General features: G+C 43.6%; 1 protein-coding gene across 1 annotated transcript in view; it reads left to right on the forward strand.

The window, feature by feature from the left end:
* ABCA12 (ATP binding cassette subfamily A member 12) overlaps positions 1-21,210 on the forward strand; it is a 125,423-nt gene that overhangs the window by 71,830 nt on the left and 32,383 nt on the right. The window contains exons 28-36 of the mRNA XM_081014929.1: positions 1,855-2,010; positions 3,493-3,679; positions 9,393-9,611; positions 10,440-10,636; positions 11,506-11,666; positions 14,264-14,500; positions 15,388-15,520; positions 18,732-18,984; positions 20,789-20,875. Of these exons, the coding sequence (XP_080871055.1) occupies positions 1,855-2,010; positions 3,493-3,679; positions 9,393-9,611; positions 10,440-10,636; positions 11,506-11,666; positions 14,264-14,500; positions 15,388-15,520; positions 18,732-18,984; positions 20,789-20,875 (1,630 nt within the window). The remainder of the gene's footprint in view (positions 1-1,854; positions 2,011-3,492; positions 3,680-9,392; positions 9,612-10,439; positions 10,637-11,505; positions 11,667-14,263; positions 14,501-15,387; positions 15,521-18,731; positions 18,985-20,788; positions 20,876-21,210) is intronic.

A 21,210-nucleotide genomic window follows, 5' to 3' on the forward strand; every position in this document is an offset into this window, starting at 1 on the left:
GCGTCATATTGCCATTCTAATCATCTGTCTATCAACCACACCAAGTCCAAAGTACTGATATTTTCAAGGAGTCGAAAATTATATTCATGGAAATTGGAGGGCACAAAAATCGAACAAGTACATAAATTTAATTATTTAGGAATTTATTTTCAATATAATTTAGGGTGGAAAGCGCACGTTGAATATCTTCAAAACAAGACAAAAGCCCTATCACACTCCCTCCTCCGTTTTTTCTACTCTGAGGGGGCCTTATTCATCCCTGCGGCCTTGAAAGTGTACAGCATCAAAGTGATGGCCACAATGGCCTATGCTGCACCTTTATGGGCTGCCTTTGCAAACCTCTCACCTTTAGAGTCGCTTCAAAGCCAATTCTTACGCCGACTTTTAAAACTACCAACATGCGTAAGTAATGCGGCTATTCGCTTAGAAATGAAGATCCCCTCAGTGGAGTTAGTTTTATGGAGGAGAGTTTTGATTTATTGGATATCCCTATGGCATAAACTCCCGAACCACTATCTCATTCAATGCATGTGGCGGGATGACTTCACAAATTTGTGGTCAGGAAAAATCCATGCCAAATTGCTGTCCTATGAGATCTCGCCCACGGAATTGCTCAAACTGGATCTAAACGCGGCAAAAAGGTGTATAAATCAAAGGCTGGATGATGTGGAGCTATACCAAAATTTCTTAGCTGGTGGTGGAGCCTGCTCGCCATTAAATCTCGGCATAACCCCTATCTATCGTGCTCCGTCCTACTTAACATCGCTTATAGCCGCATCTCACCGATATGCCTTCATTAGAGCCAGGTTCAATGTTTTTCCAACAAACGTGCTGAGACATAGATTCACTAAGGGCCAAGTCCCTCCAATGTGTGCTTGTGAAATGAAAACATCTGAATCTTTACATCATGTTATGTTTATCTGCCCTATGTACAGTTCAGCTCGTGCTAGTATACTAAACTCCATAATCCAGCCTATGGCTGACAAACCAGTAGACCTACAGCTTGCCTGGGTTCTTCAAGATGTAGATCCTTATATTACTCTACAGGTTGCTAAATTCCTAACAGCCGTTCTCTCGTACAAGAGACGGAATGGAATGTTAGCTGATTATTGATAGTTATACGAATTTTTGATATTGACATCAGATATTGATTTTAGCGTAGTGCCTAATTTTTAACTTTAATCTTAAATCTCTGTCTTGATTTGCCAATATTTGTCCTTGTGAGCTGTGAATTGTGTTATATTACTTGTGGCTTGTACGAGACCGCTGTTTTATTTGATTTGTTTTGTGTGTTGTGCTTTATGATGGGCGTAAAGCCGAATAAACATTTTGATTTGATACACAACAAAATGGAAAACAACTTCCATATAAATCATAAAATCTAAAACTGAGAATACAGCATTAATATCAGTTACAATTTAAAATGACATAGATAAAAAAAAGCAATTTAAAAAACAAAAACGGAGCCCTCTCTGCCCAGATGGAAGGAGGAAGGCAAGGCCCTTCAGCCCCCCAGCAACAGGCAAGTCCCTCGCTGGGCAGCAGCAAACAGCCACTGTCCTCATAGAGCCCTGTGGCCCTCTAGCCATGTGGTCTGGGTACCCTTAGGATACTAACATAATCCTGGGAAATTAGGGAAGAAAACAACACATTCACTTGATCAGAGGTTGCACAGCACACAAGTGCAATATACTCTGGGGAAATGATGAAATCACATTGAACTCACACTACCACATTCTTTGGGCTTGCAGTCGTATAGACCATGTAAACCTAATTCAGACCGTCACATGCTATAGAGTAACTTTCCCCAACTTCTCAGCCTCTCTCTCTCTCTTTCTCTCATTTTTTTAACAGGCAAGTATGGTATTGCAGCCCCGTGGTATTTTCCACTCCTTCCATCTTACTGGGCAGAGCGCTATGGCTATTTCCCCTTGTGGAGTGAGAAGAGGAAAAACTTTCTTTTCACCAATTTCTTCTTGAGAAAAGAGCCAGCATTCCCTGAAAAGATATGTACGTACTCCAAGTTTTTAGATGTGGTGAATATTTATCTCATAGATTCGCTTACTTTAAACCAGGGCACCCAACAAGGTGCCCTTGAGATGTTTTTGGACTACAACTCCCATCAGCTCTGCCAGCATGGTCAAGGATGATGGGAGCTGTAGTCCAACAATATCTGGAGGGTGCCACTTTGCCTGATCTCGCTTTAATCAAACCATTAGTCTTGTACTGAAATGTAACATAGATATTTGCCAGAGCTCAAAGCTGAGCAGTTATCTTGAGACGAGGGGTAAAGTTTAATGTTGTTGCATGTTGACCTGATGCACAGAGAAGGTGGTGAGGCTGGACCATGAACAGCTGCAAGTGAGCAACTTGCTCAACAAAGGCTGAGAACAAACTGTAGCCTTTCAAGGCTCTCTCTGCAGACTACCTCCTCCAGGCTCCACCTCCTTGTAGAAAACCTTAGAAGCTTAAAGGGCCAGCCCTCTGGCCTGAAGATGGACACTCCCTTGCTGTTCCACAGTCTCCTTTCTGGTGCTCTCCCAGACTAGTGATGCATGGGAAGCCCCTGGCTCTTCAGGCTCAGGTGCCCGTGAGTGACCAGGCTCTGGCCCTACAAGCCCTGGGGGTCAAGCCCTGTCCAACCGTCTCAGGCCCAAGGGTCTCCCTATCTTCAGCAGTCAGCTCTGTGCCCTGAATCTGGCTACGCTGCCCCACAACCTCTGACTCCCTCTCCACTAGAGTCAAGGGTCATGACAAAAGGCAACACAATTTAGATTCCTCACCTGACCCTGACTATATTTGGAAATATGTATGCTGTCATGTTTTGCAAACTTAAATATGGGTAGGTTATTTGGATACTCTGCATTGTAAAATCCCAAAGCAAAAATTACCCCCTCAAGCTGATTGTGCAGGGAGTGTGTGTGATGACTGACAGGTAGGTGAACCAGGGATTGTTTGTCGTTAGATATATACACACAGTATAATTTCCATATTAATCTTCCACCTATTTAAAGACTACCCATCTTGAACCATATATTTCTTTGGTGGGGGAAGACAACCACAACTCACTGCTCTTAAATTTGCTGCCAAATCTGCTGTTTCTTTAAAACCCACGTTGATGCATTATAGCTTGTTACAAAATGTTGTGGCTGTATGGTCATGTACATCTAATTTTCATAGAAAGAAGTCTTAGTATCCACCCAAACAGCTGTGTTTTCCATTTCTCCTTTTCACATGTCAAACCTGGGCAGTAGCAGATATCCACAACATACGCCCCTTTCCTCTCCTTAAAACGAAACAAATTTTGAACTCCCAGCTCCAGAGGCCATTCCGCCAGCATACCTGCCTGTGTGGTACATTTTCATGCCACTTAGCACACTTACCATTTTTTGTGTTTTCTTTTACTGATAGCTGTCCATATATATTGCATATGCAAATTCCCACCATCTGAAGCACAGAGTAAAAGGTTTCTCTTTTCTTGTTGTTTTATAGTTGTTCAAGGTGCTCTGCCTTCTAACCTTGAACCTGAGCCGACCAACCTAAAAGTGGGAGTTTCTCTGTATGGAATAACAAAGGTCTATGGATCCAAAGCAGCTGTCCAGAATCTCAACCTGAACTTTTATGAAGGAAACATAACTTCTTTGCTGGGACACAATGGAGCTGGAAAAACTACCACAATGTAGGTTCTCTTTGAAGAGGAATTGCTTCGAACTGCAAGAAATACCACTTTGTAGCTAGTGAAGATAAATGCCAGAATCAGTAACATCTTTTTATGTTTCAAGACCAGATCAGTTGTTGTCTTTAAGATCTGCTTTTTTGAAGTTTATGCCATATACTTTCAATGTTCTTTATTTATCTCAGCAGGTTTCTGTCTCCCCTTCCTTCACAAATGAAAGCATATTTCTTATTTTTACTGATTTTTCTGCTGGCTTTTCTGCTCCTAGGCCAACAGAAGTATCAGCAGTAACACTTGTGGATGCTAAAGGTTCCCATTTTGTTGAATTATTGTAGAACTGTGTGCTGCAGCAGCTGGGCTTGGCGTTTCTTTTTATGCTCATAGCGGGAGAATGACATGCAGCAACAGCTTGTACTAGTCATCCTCCACACTAACTCAGTGGCTGTCATTTCCCATCAAACTAAGACTGTCTGAATTTGCAGGGTGCAAAAGTCCTTTGGGGTAAATCCAGCAGCTTTTCAGCTTTGCTAGTCTCTAGGAACATCCTGTTCTGTGCATGATATCTCAGTGCGGAGCTCCAGTTTTGCATAAGCATATCTCTGATCAAACAACTAAAATATATTTCAGGATCTGAACTATAGGTTACAGATCAGTCTATTGCGATTGCCTTCTGTCAGCAAAGTGGAGCCTTATGACAGAGAGCTGAAATGAAATTTTGTCACAATAGCTTTCCATATTGACAATTTTGAAATATTTAAATTCTGATTTTTTAAAATAATCAATTTGAGAGGGATGCAGACTGCAAAATGTTTTAGTTATCAAAGGAAAACCAAAGTCAATGAAAAACTATGGATCTTGGTTTGGACAATCGTGAATAATAGCTTGCATTGTGCTGATCAGAGCTTGCAGGGCAGCAGTTGAAGAAGGAGCAAAAAGGGTTTTCTTGTGTGTGTGTGTGTGTGTGTTTCTTTGTGGCTGATTGGCTGCTCTCCCTGTGCAAAGGTCAGAGGGGGCAGGGTTTCTGTTGAGGCAGGTGATTAGCTGTGGGAGGAGCTTATCAGAGCTTGCAGGGCAGCGGCACACGCCTAGCGGCGCACGCAGTTTGATCCATCTTCTAGATTTAGGGGAGCTAGTCTCAAACGTTTGTTGGGGGAGACCTAGGGTTTTTTGGGGGGGGGAGTTATTTGTCCTGTCTTCACGCTTTTTATGATGGAGGACCGCTGTAGCCACCCCCAACGACACGTTCTCAAGATGGAGGGGGAGGGAACAGCTGCAGTCGCCTGCGGTTCCTGCGCAATGTTTGCCATCTTGCCAAAGGTTGCAGGCAGCTTTACCTGCAGCAATTGCATGTTGATTGCCCTCTTAGAAGACAAAGTCCAGCAACTGGAGGAACGTGTAGCTACGCTCCAAAGAATTAGAGAGCTGGAGCTCTTCTTGGAAGCAACAGAGCACACCATCTCCACCAAGGAGGAGACAAGGGACTCCCCTGAGAAGGAGGCTAGTTCACCAACACAGGAGCCAGATATATGGAGAAACGTGACTCAAAGAAGTAGGAGGCCCAGGGTTCGCTCTGATTGTTTAGAAATACACAATCGCTTTGAGGTCCTCTCCCCTAGCATGGAAGACGAAGAGCAGACTCCATTTGAGGATCTCTCCCTCATTACAGTCGATCAGGTATATGAAGACGAGCAGCAAAGTCAGTCCTCAGGGAATGTGCAGGCGACCTTGGAACGGACAGCTCACGGAAGAACCCCGACCAAACCTAAGAGGAGGCGTGTAGTGGTGATAGGGGATTCCCCACTGAGGGGAACAGAAGCAGTGATCTGTGGGCCTGACAAGATGTCTCGGGAAGTGTGCTGTCTCCCCGGGGCTAAGATCCAAGATGTAACTGAACGACTGCAAGGAATCATAAAACCCACTGACAAATACCCCTTCCTCTTGGTTCATGTGGGAACCAATGACACTGCAAGCAATAGCCTCCAGAAGATCAAAAGAGACTACGAGGCTCTGGGCAGGAAATTGAAGCAATTAAATGCACAAATTGTCATCTCATCTGTCCTCCCAGTTGAACGACGTGGTCCAGGGAGAGAGGGAAAAATAGTGGAAGTGAACAGCTGGCTTCGCAAATGGTGTAAACAGGAACGGTTTGGATTCTTAGATCACGGACTGCAGTTTCTTGAAGATGGACTTCTGGCAAGCGATGGGCTGCACCTCACAACGGTTGGGAGGAATGTTTTTGCCAAAAATCTCAGAAACCTCATCAGGAGGGCTTTAAACTGACTAATGTGGGAGAGGGAGACAGTGCTCCTGAAGGTAGGAGTCTATCAATTGATGAAGATGATCATCCAAATGTCATAGACCAAATGGAGCAAACAGCACGCAGACCTAGTGGTGGGAGGAAAAAAATCCTTAAATAAGAGACATGGGGGAATGATTAATGGATTTCAATGTCTGTACACTAATGCGCAAAGCATGGGAAATAAACAAGATGAGCTTGAGCTCTTGGTACAGCAAACTAAATATGACATAATGGGCATCACTGAAACCTGGTGGGATAAGTCCCATGATTGGAATGTAATAATGGAGGGATACAATCTATTTCAGAGAAACAGACCAGACAAGAAAGGAGGAGGAGGAGTGGCGTTATATGTCAGGGATGTGTATACCTGTGAAGAGATCCAAGATTTAGAACCTCAAAGCCAAAGTGAGAGCATTTGGGTCAAAATTAAGGGAGAGAAGAATAACAGTGACCTCATTGTGGCAGTTTACTATAGATCCCCAAGCCAAACGGAGGACATAGATGATGCCTTCCTGGAACAGATGGCCAAGCATGCAAAAGGAAGGGAGATAGTAGTAATGGGGGACTTCAATTATCTGGATATTTGTTGGATGCCAAACTCAGCCAAGAGCATAAGGTCAAACAGATTCCTCACTGGCCTTGCAGACAACTTCATTGTCCAGAGAGTGGGAGAAGCAACAAGAGGAACAGCCATTTTAGATCTGGTCCTAACCAATATTGATGACCTGGTTAGTGGGGTAGAAGTGGAAGGATCATTAGGCGCGAGTGATCATGCTCTTCTGAAGTTTACTATACAGCGGAAAGGAGCAGCCAAGCATACTAGGACTCAATTTCTTGACTTTAAGAAAGCCGACTTCATAAAACTTAGGGAAGTGCTGGGTGAGATCCCATGGACAGTAATACTAAAAGGAAAGGGAGTTCATGATGGCTGGGAGTTTGTTAAGAGGGAGATAGTAAAAGCACAACTTCAGGCAATACCAATGAGACGGAAACATGGAAGGTGCCTAAAGAAGCCAGGGTGGCTATCTAAAGAACTTTTAACTGAGTTAAGATTAAAAAAGGATGTGTACAAAAAATGGAAAAGGGGGGAAACCACCAAAGAGGAATTCAAACAAATAGCCAGCACGTGTAGACAGTCAGAAGTCAGAAAAGCTAAAGCACAGAATGAACTCAGGCTTGCTAGAGAGGTTAAAAGCAACAAAAAAGGCTTTTATGGGTATGTTCGTAGCAAAAGGAAGAACAAAGAAACAGTGGGGTCACTCAGAGGAGAAGATGGTGAAATGCAAACAGGGGACACAGAAAGGGCTGAACTCCTCAATGCCTTCTTTGCCTCAGTCTTCTCCGAGAAAGAAAACAATGCCCGACCTGAAGAATTTGGAGCAAATGATTCAGCAGAGGAAACACAGCCCAGAATAACTAAGGAGATAGTACAAGAATACTTGGCTAGTTTAGATGTATTCAAGTCTCCAGGGCCAGATGAACTGCATCCAAGAGTATTAAAAGAACTGGCAGATGTGATCTCAGAACCACTGGCAGTCATCTTTGAGAATTCCTGGAGAACAGGCGAAGTCCCGGCAGACTGGAGGAGGGCAAATGTTGTCCCTATTTTCAAAAAGGGGGAAAGAGAGGACCCAAATAATTACCGCCCAGTCAGTCTGACATCAATACCAGGGAAGATTCTGGAGCAGATCATTAAGCAAACAGTCTGTGAGCACCTAGAAAGGAATGCTGTGATCACCAATAGTCAGCATGGATTTCTGAAAAATAAGTCATGTCAGACTAACCTGATCTCGTTTTTTGACAGAATTACAAGCCTGGTAGATGAAGGGAACGCAGTGGATGTAGCCTACCTTGATTTCAGCAAGGCATTTGACAAGGTGCCCCATGATATTCTTGTAAAGAAGCTGGTAAAATGTGGTCTTGACTATGCTACCACTCAGTGGATTTGTAACTGGCTGACTGACCGAACCCAAAGGGTGCTCATCAATGGTTCCTCTTCATCCTGGAGAAGAGTGACTAGTGGGGTGCCACAGGGTTCTGTCTTGGGCCCGGTCTTATTCAACATCTTTATCAACGACTTGGATGATGGACTCAAGGGCATCCTGATCAAATTTGCAGATGACACCAAACTGGGAGGGGTGGCTAACACCCCAGAGGACAGGATCACACTTCAAAACGACCTTGACAGATTAGAGAACTGGGCCAAAACAAACAAGATGAATTTTAACAGGGAGAAATGTAAAGTATTGCACTTGGGCAAAAAAAATGAGAGGCACAAATACAAGATGGGGGACACCTGGCTTGAGAGCAGTACATGTGAAAAGGATCTAGGAGTCTTGGTTGACCACAAACTTGACATGAGCCAACAGTGTGACGCGGCAGCTAAAAAAGCCAATGCAATTCTGGGCTGCATCAATAGGAGTATAGCATCTAGATCAAGGGAAGTAATAGTGTCACTGTATTCTGCTCTGGTCAGACCTCACCTGGAGTACTGTGTCCAGTTCTGGGCACCACAGTCCAAGAAGGACACTGACAAACTGGAACGTGTCCAGAGGAGGGCAACCAAAATGGTCAAAGGCCTGGAAACGATGCCTTATGAGGAACGGCTAAGGGAGCTGGGCATGTTTAGCCTGGAGAAGAGGAGGTTAAGGGGTGATATGATAGCCATGTTCAAATATATAAAAGGATGTCACATAGAGGAGGGAGAAAGGTTGTTTTCTGCTGCTCCAGAGAAGCGGACATGGAGCAATGGATCCAAACTACAAGAAAGAAGATTCCACCTAAACATTAGGAAGAACTTCCTGACAGTAAGAGCTGTTCGACAGTGGAATTTGCTGCCAAGGAGTGTGGTGGAGTCTCCTTCTTTGGAGGTCTTTAAGCAGAGGCTTGACAACCATATGTCAGGAGTGCTCTAATGGTGTTTCCTGCTTGGCGGGGGGTTGGACTCGATGGCCCTTGTGGTCTCTTCCAACTCTATGATTCTATGATTCTATGATCAAAGGGAGACAGGCATCCATCCTCCTGACTCACAGTCTTAAAAGGATCGTGGCAGAGTGAGGATGTGACTGCCTTTGCAGTGACATTTCATCATCTAGCAGTGTTTGCAAACATAGTTCTGCTTTAGCGCGTATGCTTTACATACATTGTCTTGTTGAAATCCTTATAACAATCCCGTAAGACATGTTGTTATTATTAGCTCCATATTACAGATGCAGGGCTGAAACTGAAAGAGGCAGGTTTTCCTAAGGTTACCTAGGGAGTTCATGGCAGAGGGAAGATTTAAAGGGATTTCTTCATTCATAGCTCAGCCTTATGGCCACCCCAGAGTGTAGTGACTACACTATACTAGCTCTTATAACTTGTGGGATGAAACACTGGATATTTGTCTCAACTGTTCCTTATTTCCCCTATTTCTAGATCTATTCTGACCGGCTTGTTCCCTGCTTCATCTGGCACTATATTTGTTTATGGTAAAGATATCAGAACAGACCAGGATACAATCAGGAAAAACATGGGAATCTGCATGCAACACAATGTCTTATTTAGTTACCTAACCACAAAGGAACACCTGCTTTTATATGGCTACATCAAGGTGCCCCACTGGAGTAAGGAGGAGTTACGTGAGGAAGTAGAAAGGTACATCAAAGTAGTTATTTGGAGAACAAGTGTGAATTTGGTGGGTTCACATTAAAATGAGATCCAAATAAAATTTCTCCCCCACATTCCTAGACAACCAAATCCAAATCCAATAATATTCTTTCTTGGTTTTGCTGCTTTGTTATCACAACATTTATCTCCACACCGATTTTCTGTGTCAAGACTTAGCTGACTTCTGTATCCAAAGTGGCATAAAAAGACTGCATGGAGGAAATGATGTTTCCTAAATTACTAGGAGGTTTTCTGAGCAGGGTATACTTTGGATAAAAAATGTGCTTCTTTCCTTTGGCTGAGTCAGAATAATACTGAAATATTGGTGGTGAAATCAGGGTTTCATGACATTAATCCAAGACAAGCTAATCCCTGTTGCCAAGAACAGTAGCTTTTGCATAGTAGCTTTTCCTCATTATTATTGTCCGTTTTGTTTGGTTTTACCGACCAGTTTTTCTAAGGCTATTTCATGCCACTTTAGAGATATTAATCAACCTTTGCCATCCAATCAAAATGAGTTTGTAGTTTCTTTGCGTCACTGGGGGGCTTGGAAGCCGGCCAGAATACATTGTGATTCAGCCCTGAGCCCTTAACCTTGACACATTGGCTAGAAATTCTGAAACATCTTAAAAAGAACGATAAATGAAATCAAGTCCAAGGAGCATGTTAAATCACAGTTTTGGATTATGCCAATTCTAAGACAGCAGTTTTTCATGTGTATTGTTGGCGCTTTGATATATATATAGGTTCTTTTGTTTTAGTTGCACACAACGAAACATATTTTATTCTTACCTTTTCCTGGGTGCTATTTTGAAGGACTTTGAAGGAAACTGGATTATACAACCATCGTCACAAGCTGACCGGCTCTTTATCAGGAGGAATGAAAAGAAAGCTATCAATATCCATTGCTCTCCTTGGGGGGTCGAAAGTGGTGATTTTGGATGAGCCAACTACTGGGGTTGATCCATGTTCAAGGAGAGGCATTTGGGAGATTATTTCAAAAAACAGAAAAGGTAATGTGGGCAGAAAAGTTGTCAACCTGGCTGTTTAAAGCAAAAGTAGAAGTTAATACTGTCATACACACAATAAAAAAATTGGGTGGGTGGGGGTCAGGGTGAGCTTGCATCATTGTTGAAACTCATGTCTGGAGTGTTAGGTAATCTTATGAAAAAAGTATTCTTTTTAAAAATATGTATTTTATTGGTTTTCAGCAGTAACATTATAAACATTACAGAAAAACAAAAACACAGAAAGTGCATATTATTGGATTGTTAGCTACAAAAAATAACAGTAAGGTACATACATAATATCTGATTAATTAGTCCTCTGCACAGAGATACACGTGTTATAAGGGGGTTTGCAATAACTGCTGACTTACCGATGTGATCAATCAACAAAGAACACGTGCCTAAAAATGTGTCTTTCTTTGCCTGACCATTATTAACTCTGCTGTGTTGGGTCAAGCATTCAGAAAGTGCTGTTCCCCATACACATGCATGCCAGGATTTTTTCCTGTTTTCCACCTGACAGCTCTCTCCATCCAGGCAGCAACTAAGAGGAGAGAGACAAGAGTTTGAGATGGAACCTCAGAGTTAGAGTTACTCTCAAGTGACAAAAGCGCTAATTTAGGATTCATAATCAGTGACTTGCAGGCCAAAATGGATTGCCCAGAGGATGCCATTTACAATCGTCTGAGCCCCACACAGACCTATAGAGCCTCAGACGAGGGCCTGCTTTTCAGTCTGAGCAATTCATCTCCTAGAGAGCAGACACTATCACACAAGTCCCTGTTTCCCATTTCCCTGTCGCATTTCCTGCTGTCTGCAACACCTCTGCAATGTATCAATTGATATATGCTGCCTTTTCTGTATGCTTTTTTCAGGCAGAACAATCATTCTGTCTACCCATCACTTGGATGAGGCAGAGGTATTGAGTGACAGGATTGCATTCTTGGAACATGGTGGGCTCAAGTGCTGTGGGTCCCCATTCTACCTGAAGGAAACTTTTGGCAGTGGATACCACCTGACCCTGACTAAAAGAAAGGTTTGGAATTGTTATGCAAAACACTAGAATGTTGTTATGGGGTGTGAAAATATCTAGTGTTTTTCAAACCTGATGTTGCCCTGAGTTAAGGAGGAAAGTGAAGAAATGGCATCTAATGAAAATGATTTTTTTAAAAGGTATCCAGTGGCTGTTATGAATCTACAGGAAATGGTAAAATCGAGAGATCAGAACACACAACAGCTTCTCCCCACAGTGTCTTTACGTTTTGATTAGCTATTTGTATAGAAACGGCCAAGTGCTTGTCCAGTTACACGCTCTTTGAAAATTTAGCTTTTATAGTTTCATTTGGCTGTTTAGAATAATAAAATGTCTCTTCCTGAGTTGCTGGAGAAAGTACATTTTCATGCATGTTTTGAGCAGGCCAGGAAATATAGTGACAAACCACCCCATTCCCCTTCGGCCAGTATCTGATGGCTGATTTAAACTCAAAATCAGGGATGCTTGAGGAATTGCATGTTTTGCAAGTCCTGATATGAACTTGCCTGATCCATAATTCTATCCACCAGATTTTGCACTCCTGCAAATGTTGCAGCACAGTTCACAGAAATTTAGGGTTACCAAGTGGTGCATATAAATATGTTTTAAGAGAAATAACTGACTTTAAAATATGTATTTAAATATGCATTTTGTAATGATTTCTGATTTGGAAGGAGAACAAAACTGAGTAAAAATCTGCAAAAGTGGCATCACCTAGAAATAGGCAGATTTGACCATGGCTATAGTTGGATGGGGTTTTGTGCATCTTTCCTACATTGCTTTTTTTAAAAAGAAAGTTGAACTGGAGGAAGTGCAAGTGGATAGAAATCAATGTCAGAATCATCATTCCTGAGTTGCTTTCTCACAGTGTATCCTCTCTCTCTGAAAGCATTACGTAACCTCTGCCCTGGACGCGGGTGGCGCTATGGGTTAAACCACAGAGCCTAGGACTTGCTGATTAGAAGGTTGGTGGTTCGAATCCCTGCAATGACGGGGTGAGCTCCTGTTGCTCGGTCCCAGCTCCTGCCAACCTAGCAGTTCGAAAGCAAGTCAAAGTGCAAGTAGATAAATAGGTACCTCTCCGGCGGGAAGGTAAATGGCGTTTCCGTGCACTGCTCTGGTTCACCAGAAGTGGCTTAGTCATGCTGGCCACATGACCCGGAAGCTGTACGCTGGCTCCCTCGGCTAGTAAAATGAGATGAGTGCCACAACCCCAGAGTCGTCCACGACTGGACCTAATGGTCAGGGGTCCCTTTACCTTTACCTTTACCCTGGACTACCCTGGATTTTAAACATGTGGAGAAAATACCGTATTTTTCACCCTATAGGACACACTTTTTCCCCTCCAAAAATGAAGGGGAAATGTTTGTGCGTCCTATGGGCTGAATGCAGGCTTCAGGAAGCTATCCGCAAGCTTGCGGAGCCCGGCGGGAACTCCCGTGGGCTCCGAAGGCTTGCAGATAGCTGCCTGCAGCCCAAAGCCCGGGAAGCACGGCACTGCGCACCTCGGGCTTAGGGCAGCTATCCGCAAGCCTGCGGAGCCCTGCGGGAGTTCCCGCCGGGCGCCGCAGGCTTGCGGGTAGCTGCCCTAAGCCGGGGGTGCGCAGCGGGCTACAGCACCGCATTCTTTGTGCTAGCAGCAAGCTCCGGGAGCGATGGCAAGGTTGAGCGCAACCTCGCCATCATTCCCGGACCTGTTTTGGGGGCTGGGGTTGAGGGAAGCTCAGGCTTCCCCCGCCCCCAGCCCCGCAAGCTCCAGGAGCGATGGCGAGGTTGAATGCAACCTCGCCGTCGCTCCCGGGCCCCTTCTGGAGGCTGGGGTCGGGGGAAGCTCAGGCTTCCCCCGCCCCCAGCCCGGCAAGCTCGGGGGGGGGGATAATTTTTTTTCTTTATTCCCCCCCCAAAAAAAATAAGTGCGCCCTATGGGCCGGTTGGCCCTATAGGGCGAAAAATACGGTAATTTTAAACTTTGCCTAACTTGTAATTTCATTCTGAGACTGATCCAGGGAGTGAGGTGGGAGGTAGTGGAGCAATTCTATTTTAACATATTTGCAGATTTATTATAGTTAGGGATTTGTTGGACTGGAAAAGAAATAAAGTAGGTATGTGCTACTGTATCGAATTTTGACTGGCCAAAACAACTTTTTTAATAAAGAAAACCACCAAGCAACTGCTGGATTAGGCCAAAGAGGCCTTGTCCCCCAGCATCCTGTACTTATGAGAAGCCTGGAAGCAGGGCTTGCACCCAGCAGCACCCCCCCTTCGTGGGATTTTCGTTAACTGGTATTCAGGGGCATCCTGCCTCCATAGTGGCCAGGAGCCATTACTAGCCTTCTCCTCCCTTTCTCTGTCTAATCCCCACTTAAAGCCATCCACGTTGGTGGCTGACACTATATCTTATGGGAATGAATTCTGTAACAGTCTACTGTGTCAAGAAGAACTTTCTTTTGTCTGCCTGGCCAGAATGTGCCAGCTTTCACCTTCACTAAATGCCCCTGGGTTGTAGTATCTTTGGTATTAATAAAGAAATATGTCTGGAGAACCAAATCCTCATATGCAATTGCTTTAGTGCGCTGTGTTCTCCTCCCGTCTTCCCCTAGAGTCCAACTCTAAACTTCACAGAAGACTGTGATACCTCTGCAGTGACAGCCATGATCCAGTCTCATCTTCCAGAAGCCTATCTCAAGGAAGACATTGGTGGCGAGCTTGTATATGCACTCCCCCCATTTAACAGTAAAGTTTCTTCATCCTACCAGTCTCTCCTGAGAGGTCTGGACAGTGGCTTGAGTGACCTCCATATTGGCTGCTTTGGAATTTCAGACAGCACCGTGGAAGAAGTGAGCATCTAAACACTTTTAAACATCTGATAAGTTTTAAGTATCTGGTTGTTTTATTGCTATTTTATGCTGAAGTTTTATTGATTGTTGTTTTGTTTCAATTTTGTTGGGCGGGGGCAGTTTAAATCTTGTGAACCACCTGATAATAATTTTACCAAAAGGTTGGATACACATTTATTACAAAGGTGAAGCCAAGGTATTGAACATTTTGCCCTGATTTTCCCTTAAATATATGAACATGCTTTCAATTTATTTATTAATGCATACATCACTCTCCATAAAGGGAGAATTGCAGTCAGGTGCATAGGACTATTTATAGCCATCTCCAAGCTCTGCTTTCCAGAGATGGAGCAAAAGATGGTGTAAATTGACTCAATGGCTGGCCAGTGGCAAAGATGCCAGCATGTACAAGCAGCATCTCCACTGGTCAGCAGGGTTTTCTGACCCCTGGCAGTGGGTTATTTACTTACGTCCAAGGCTCTTTACTCCAGGGAGGAATAAAAGAAGATGTGGATGATGAGGAAGATGCCAACTCAAGTCTTCCTGTTTCCCCATCTGTTTAGTTTCAGTGGTGATTTAGTGCTAGAAGTTTGTTTAAAGATATGTACATATTGAATTCACAGAAATATTTTTGAATTCACAGAATTATCAGTTGTCGGAAGACTCTGAACGGGCACTGTTCTCTTTTAACAGAGTGTACACCAAACCCTTTGTCCAAAAAACTCAACAAAACTCAAAGTCCTTTTCCTTCCCTTCTGTGTGCTCCTTCCCCCCACCACTACCTGCTTTTAATATTTTGCCTGGGCTGTGGCTTCTTCCCCCTTCTACATCTGTGAGAGGGCTTCACGGAACTGAAATAAAAGCATTTTTGTTTTGCCATTATGCAGGTATTTCTCAATTTGACCAAAGACCTGGCAGAAGATGAACAAGCTGGTGTGGAGTTGTCCCAAGAGGCGGCCAGTTGCAATCTGGAGACCGACGATCTCTCCATGAACGCCGATAACTTCACTGAGAGAGATGGTATTTATCCATGATTAGGTCCCTGGCAGCTAAATAATTGTCTACATTGTCAACTTGCGTTAGCTAAGGAAGGACTCCTGTTTCCTAGGGCAGACCCCTCTGGGGGTGGTGTGTGTGCTACAAATATGAGGATTCTCATGAATACTTGCTCCCCCTGCCAACCAAGAATAGTGGATGCCCCTGTCAAATCATTTATCTCATTTCCCCACTTTTCCATGCAGAGCACCTGCTTTGCATGTGGACACTTCCAGGTTCAAAGCCCAGCATCTGCAGTAAGGACTTGGAAAGACCCTGTCTGCAGCCTTGGGCAGCCACTGGCAGTCAATGTAGACAGTAACTTGTGACTCATCACGGCCACACTGATAACTGACGCTGCTTTCCAGTGGTTAATCTTGTTGCATTAAAAATGGGTAAATATGTCGGGTAAAAGAAAATAAGGCTCAATTTATTCACATGAATTACTGCTATCCACATGGTTGTGCCAGATCAGACATCACTTTTTTCACCCAATTGTATCTATGGAGGAGCTCCATGTTCTGAACTGGCCCTATGACTACATGCAAAGGGGCATTTTAAGGTAGGAAAATCATGATTCAGTGACATATATGCAGCTTCATGGCTGTTTATCAATCAGGCTGGTTGAGAGCTGAACTGCACTTTCTATGTGTCAATGTAGATAATCCAATGTGGATAGCAGCATATCACCTCAATTAAGATTTGAGAATTTGATTTGACTGTTTTAATTTCTATTCCGCTTAATAGATTTCAAATGTCCCTAAATGGTGTACCAAAAACTGAAGCAACAACAGGCAACTGAAAGAAAATATTTCAAAAATACACAGTTACATACAAAAATGTTGCATTAATAAAAACATTACAATATATATTCATTTTCCTTCTGACACACCCTTTCTACTATGGCAAATTTTATATCTTTACATACTAAGAGACAATGTTCTTGTCTTTTTTTGGAGTCCCATGTATTATCTTGTAGTTGCGGCTTGCTTTGTACAAATTTAAAGTATGGCTTATTGCCGATGGATGTGGCTCATAAAGGCTGAACATTTTACCTAGAAAAAGTAAAAATGCCTGCCGTTGTAAAGTCTCTATGTAGATTGAAATCTGAAACTTTGCTTCTGTGTTTTCATAATCCTTCAGCCGTTACTTTGCAATGGCCCCAACCCCCTTCCCATTGCATTTGGGAATGTTAGTGGGTCCAGTGGGTGCTGCAATTGCACAATACAGACTGTAATATGTTTTTGGGTTGCAACCCTCAGTGTCATGTTTTGAGCAGCTACAGGATGATTTGGGAGGGAGCGCAGAGCTTTTGGCTTGAGGCTCTTCCTCAGGCCAAGGAAAACGAATTAAGCAGCACTGACCTTTGCTTCTCCTTTCTGGAGTTAGGCGTTGAGCCAAACTCCAGGTGAATCTTCCTTGCCTGAGCTGTTTCTAGCCTTTAAATTTTACCTCCCAGCTAATGCCCTCTTCGTGCTTCCTTCCCATATAACTTTGTGACGGCCATATCTCATGAGTTTAGAGACCATAGATCAGTGGCAGAACACCTCCCTCCCTGGCACCTCCAGTTAAAAAGGCAAAATCTCCAGTAGCAAATGATGTTTATACCAGAGATCCTGAAGATCCGGTCTGTCAGAGTAGGCAATATTGAACTAAATGAAAAAACAGCACTAACATGTCTCTATTGCCTCTCATGTCATTCTTGGGAATGGCCAGGTTGCACCTCTTTTGTGATACTGATGGGTCAGTTGACGCGCACTGTAGCACCTTTCCGCAATTTGTAGGTTTCCTCCAGTCTTGGCTGTGGGTCTTGGGTGAGCGCACCAACTCCTAGGGGCCGAGGCAGTTTTGGCCCCTCCCTCCCAAGTATTCTTTGAAGGAGCTGAGCCCCCTCAATATTCAGGGGGCCTTTGGCTCTGCCCCCTAGCTTCAGAAGCACGATGTCGTGACGTTGCCCCCTCAGTCCCTTTAAGAAGATGGCGCCCCTGTTCTAGGGCCAACTTCACACATGTGGTGGAGGTTGAGCAGAGGGTTTGTACAGTTTGGAGCACTGGAGCAGCAGTGTTAGTAAGCCACTTTTTGTTTAATTTTTTTTACTTTGTTTAAATGGTAATTTTTTTGGTACTATTCCATTCCTCCTGCTTTAACCACAGCTGGAGGACATCAAGCATAGAGACTGCATAAGGGTCTTAGACCTTTTTGTAAAGATGACTCTTTATCCATGGAATGAGGATAGTGTATATGCTCCCCTTCTTTAACCTTGACAGCAACAGTGTGAAGTTGATTAGGCTGAGAAAGAGTGATGTGCCCAAGGCAATACAGTAAGCTTTATGGTAGAACAGGAATTTGAACACATGTACCCATCCACTCCAGCCTGTCTCCAAAACTCTAGCTACCACAACACCTTACTACTTGGAGCTCAGAAGTTTGTAAAAACTTAATGTTCAGGCTAGCTGATTAATAAACAGCAGGAATTAACACAAAGCTGCATTGCCTGATTTGGTGCTGTCTGCACTGGACATTTCACACCCTCTAGTGTGGTGCTTTAGCACAAAACTACTAGTATGGTAAGCAGCACTTAGAAAAAGTTCATGTGAGGCTTCTACATGCCAGCAGAACTCTTTGTCCCGTGTTGAGTGCACCATCCATGTGCAGCACATAATTCCATGAGGTGGCAATTTGTGCCGCAGGTGTCAGAGTGCCAAGTGAGTGCATTTGAGGCACTTTAAAAAAAATCCTTTAGAGCAGAGGTTTCCAAACTTTTCATGTTGGTGACACACTTTTTAGACATGCATCATTTTGCAACACAGTAATTCAGTTTTACTAGCAAGCAGGAGGTTAAGCTAACCCCTTTCCAGCCTCGGGAGGAGTGCCAGAAGCATTCACGCCTACACACTGCAACCAACACACTTTGTCGCAGAAGTGTGAAAAACACTCTGCTTTAGACAATGAGCTTGGGCTCTTGGCTGGCCATCAAGCTTGTGGCTCCAGCACAGATTTGTGGCTCCTGGGAAAGCAGCACTGGTGCAGAAGCTACCCCAAATCAAGGATTTTTGATGTAAATTAGTAAAAGAGAAGTAGCATCATTTTAAACCAACCCACGTGTTTTGGTCAGGTAAACTGGATGAATGCAAGTGTGAGGAGGGAGCAACGCTCAGTACTTATATATCTCGCTCATCCCTTTTTTGCTCAATAGACCAAGCGCTGGTTAAGCCGATGAAGTCAAACAGCTTTCCTCTCTTGCTGAGGAAGGCCACAGCTTTGCTGATTAAGAGGTTCCATCACACACGCCGCAATGTGAAAGGCTTTATTGCCCAGGTCATCCTTCCTGTGCTCTTTGTGACTGCTGCCATGGGCCTCGGCACCTTGAGAAGTAAGGTGGCGGAATATCCAGCGCTCCACCTCTCCCCATCCTTGTATGGTTCCTCCAAGCAGGCGGACTTCTTTGGGTGAATATCCCTTTTTATGTTATTAAAGCTAGCATTATGGACCAGGTCTAATGGCCAAGATCTGCCATATGGTTAAGTGACTTAGTCTGGGGGCAAAAAACAGTATCATAATGAGGTATACTAGGAATATGGTTGGTGTTGCCTTGTTGCTGAGCAACAACGTGCAGAGCTCAGTGGAATGGGAGCCCAGCCAACCAGAAGTCTCTTAGTCAGGTCCAAACCTAGGGTCGGGCGAACAGCAATCCACGTGTTCAGATGGTCCAAGGGAATATGTTGATCTTGGGGGTCAAAGGTCAAGGTGAGAAGGCAGCAGCATGGTGGTGCCATGAACTAAAAGCGTTGTTACCAGCACCTGACTGCTGCTGGAAGCTCTGCTTAAGAAGGCCGAAGCCAGCTGGTTTTCACCAGCGCCTTCTCCTCTGTGTCCTTGAAGGCTGATCAGCTGCTGATGGAGTCATTCTACCTTCTGCCCCTTCAGGCAAAACTGACTCCTGGCTCATGACAGTTGGAAGAGGGGGTGGACAAAAGGAAGACATTTTATTAAATTCTGTAATCCAGTGTTTTCTAGAGTTGGGAAAGCCTCTGGGATCTTCTTGTGGGACAAATCCTCAGCTTACCAAGTGATGGCCTAAGAGGCTGGGTCAGCAAAGTGCAGGAGCACAGCTGTTGGCTGGTCAGTAGGGGTTTGTGTGTGTGTATCAGGGCCCTTCAACAGCACAACAGAACTCTGCAGACCCAGTAGTCCCACTTCCTCTCACACCTGTTGGTCAGGAACATGAGCTCCCTTTGGTTTCCACAGCCAGGTGTTGCCTTTCAGCTCATGAGTTGTCAGAGGCAGCTTTAATGGCAAAAGAGGCTCTAGGTTGCCATTCTGACAACCTGCGTGTGTGCACATGTATATACACACACACTCTCTCTCTCTCACTCTAACTTCAACAATATGATTAGGTCTACTAAGAAATTACGTCTGAATTTTTTTACCTATCAAAGAGATTACCCAGAAATCTCTTGACTGACAAATTCCACAGATTTGAAGCCTCAAAACATTAAAAGTTTAATTCAGTAGCGCACAAATGCGGAGCATCACAATTATTTTTAAACCTTTTCATATCAGCAGCTCTTTAGTAAACTTTCAATTGCTACTTTATATTCTTCTGGATTTCAAAAGTTTTGGCACAAGGCCGGCAGATAGGAAAACTGCTATCACTGTGCATACACCTTCCTGCCCCCCCCCCACCTTAAAATGAATTTCTATATCAACAGATTCCTTGTGCTGAACTGCTTCTTCAGTTCAAGACGAATTGAATTCTAAGCAGCAGTTTGTGGATTCACCTTCAGGGACTGTTTACAGGGAAACACTTCAGAAGAACGACTCCTGTGTAGTGTGCAGAAACTTTTTAGAGTGCTCTCTCATGTCAGAAAACGTCCCCTCCTGAAAAAGACACATGGGAGCTGGGAAATTTGCTTCTGAGATAAAAGCTGTTGGTTCTTATTTGAAACGGGACTTATGAGTGATACAGGAAAATTTCTTTAGGGTAGATAATTGAAGAATTGCTCACAAACTGGTTATAGGGTCACAGCGTAAATTTTATATGGCAAACCATTAGTTTTCTATGTGTAACTTTGAACCTAGCAAACAAATGTTTGTGCCAAAACTTCATATCTATTTCATGTTTTATGCAGTGGGATATAAAATAGTGTTTGACTTTGACTATGCTTATTTTATTCAGTTTATACGCTATGTATCAGTTCTGACTCTAATGAAAGTTCAATTAACAATTTTTGTACTTTTTAAAAACCCTAGAAATTATAATGAGACTACTGATGCTCTGGTTGCTTCGCTGCTTTCTTTTCCTGGAGCAGATAGCACCTGTGTGAACAAAAGTCATTTGTAAGTAGCTGTTTTCTTCTTTTAAATTCCTAATCAGGGAAGGGAAGTGGCCAAAAATTAAGAGTCACCATGCATTAAGGGCACCCTTTCACCATCTGCCAAGCTATGATGCTCTTAGAAACAGGTCTCCAGCAACCATCAGATTGTTAAAGAATGTCGTTTTTAAAATGTTTTGCATTTACTAAGGCTGATATTTAAAGCATACTTACTTGAAAGGTTCTGTTGGTATCCATTCTGTGTTCAGTGCCTAGATGCAAGACAAATGACTTCAACTAAATTTAAACCTTCCTCACAATGCTATTCATATTTACCCAGAAGTAAGCCCACATAATTCA

The sequence above is a fragment of the Podarcis pityusensis genome (assembly GCF_964106645.2).
Source record: "Podarcis pityusensis genome assembly, chromosome: 1".
Taxonomy (NCBI): domain Eukaryota; kingdom Metazoa; phylum Chordata; class Lepidosauria; order Squamata; family Lacertidae; genus Podarcis; species Podarcis pityusensis.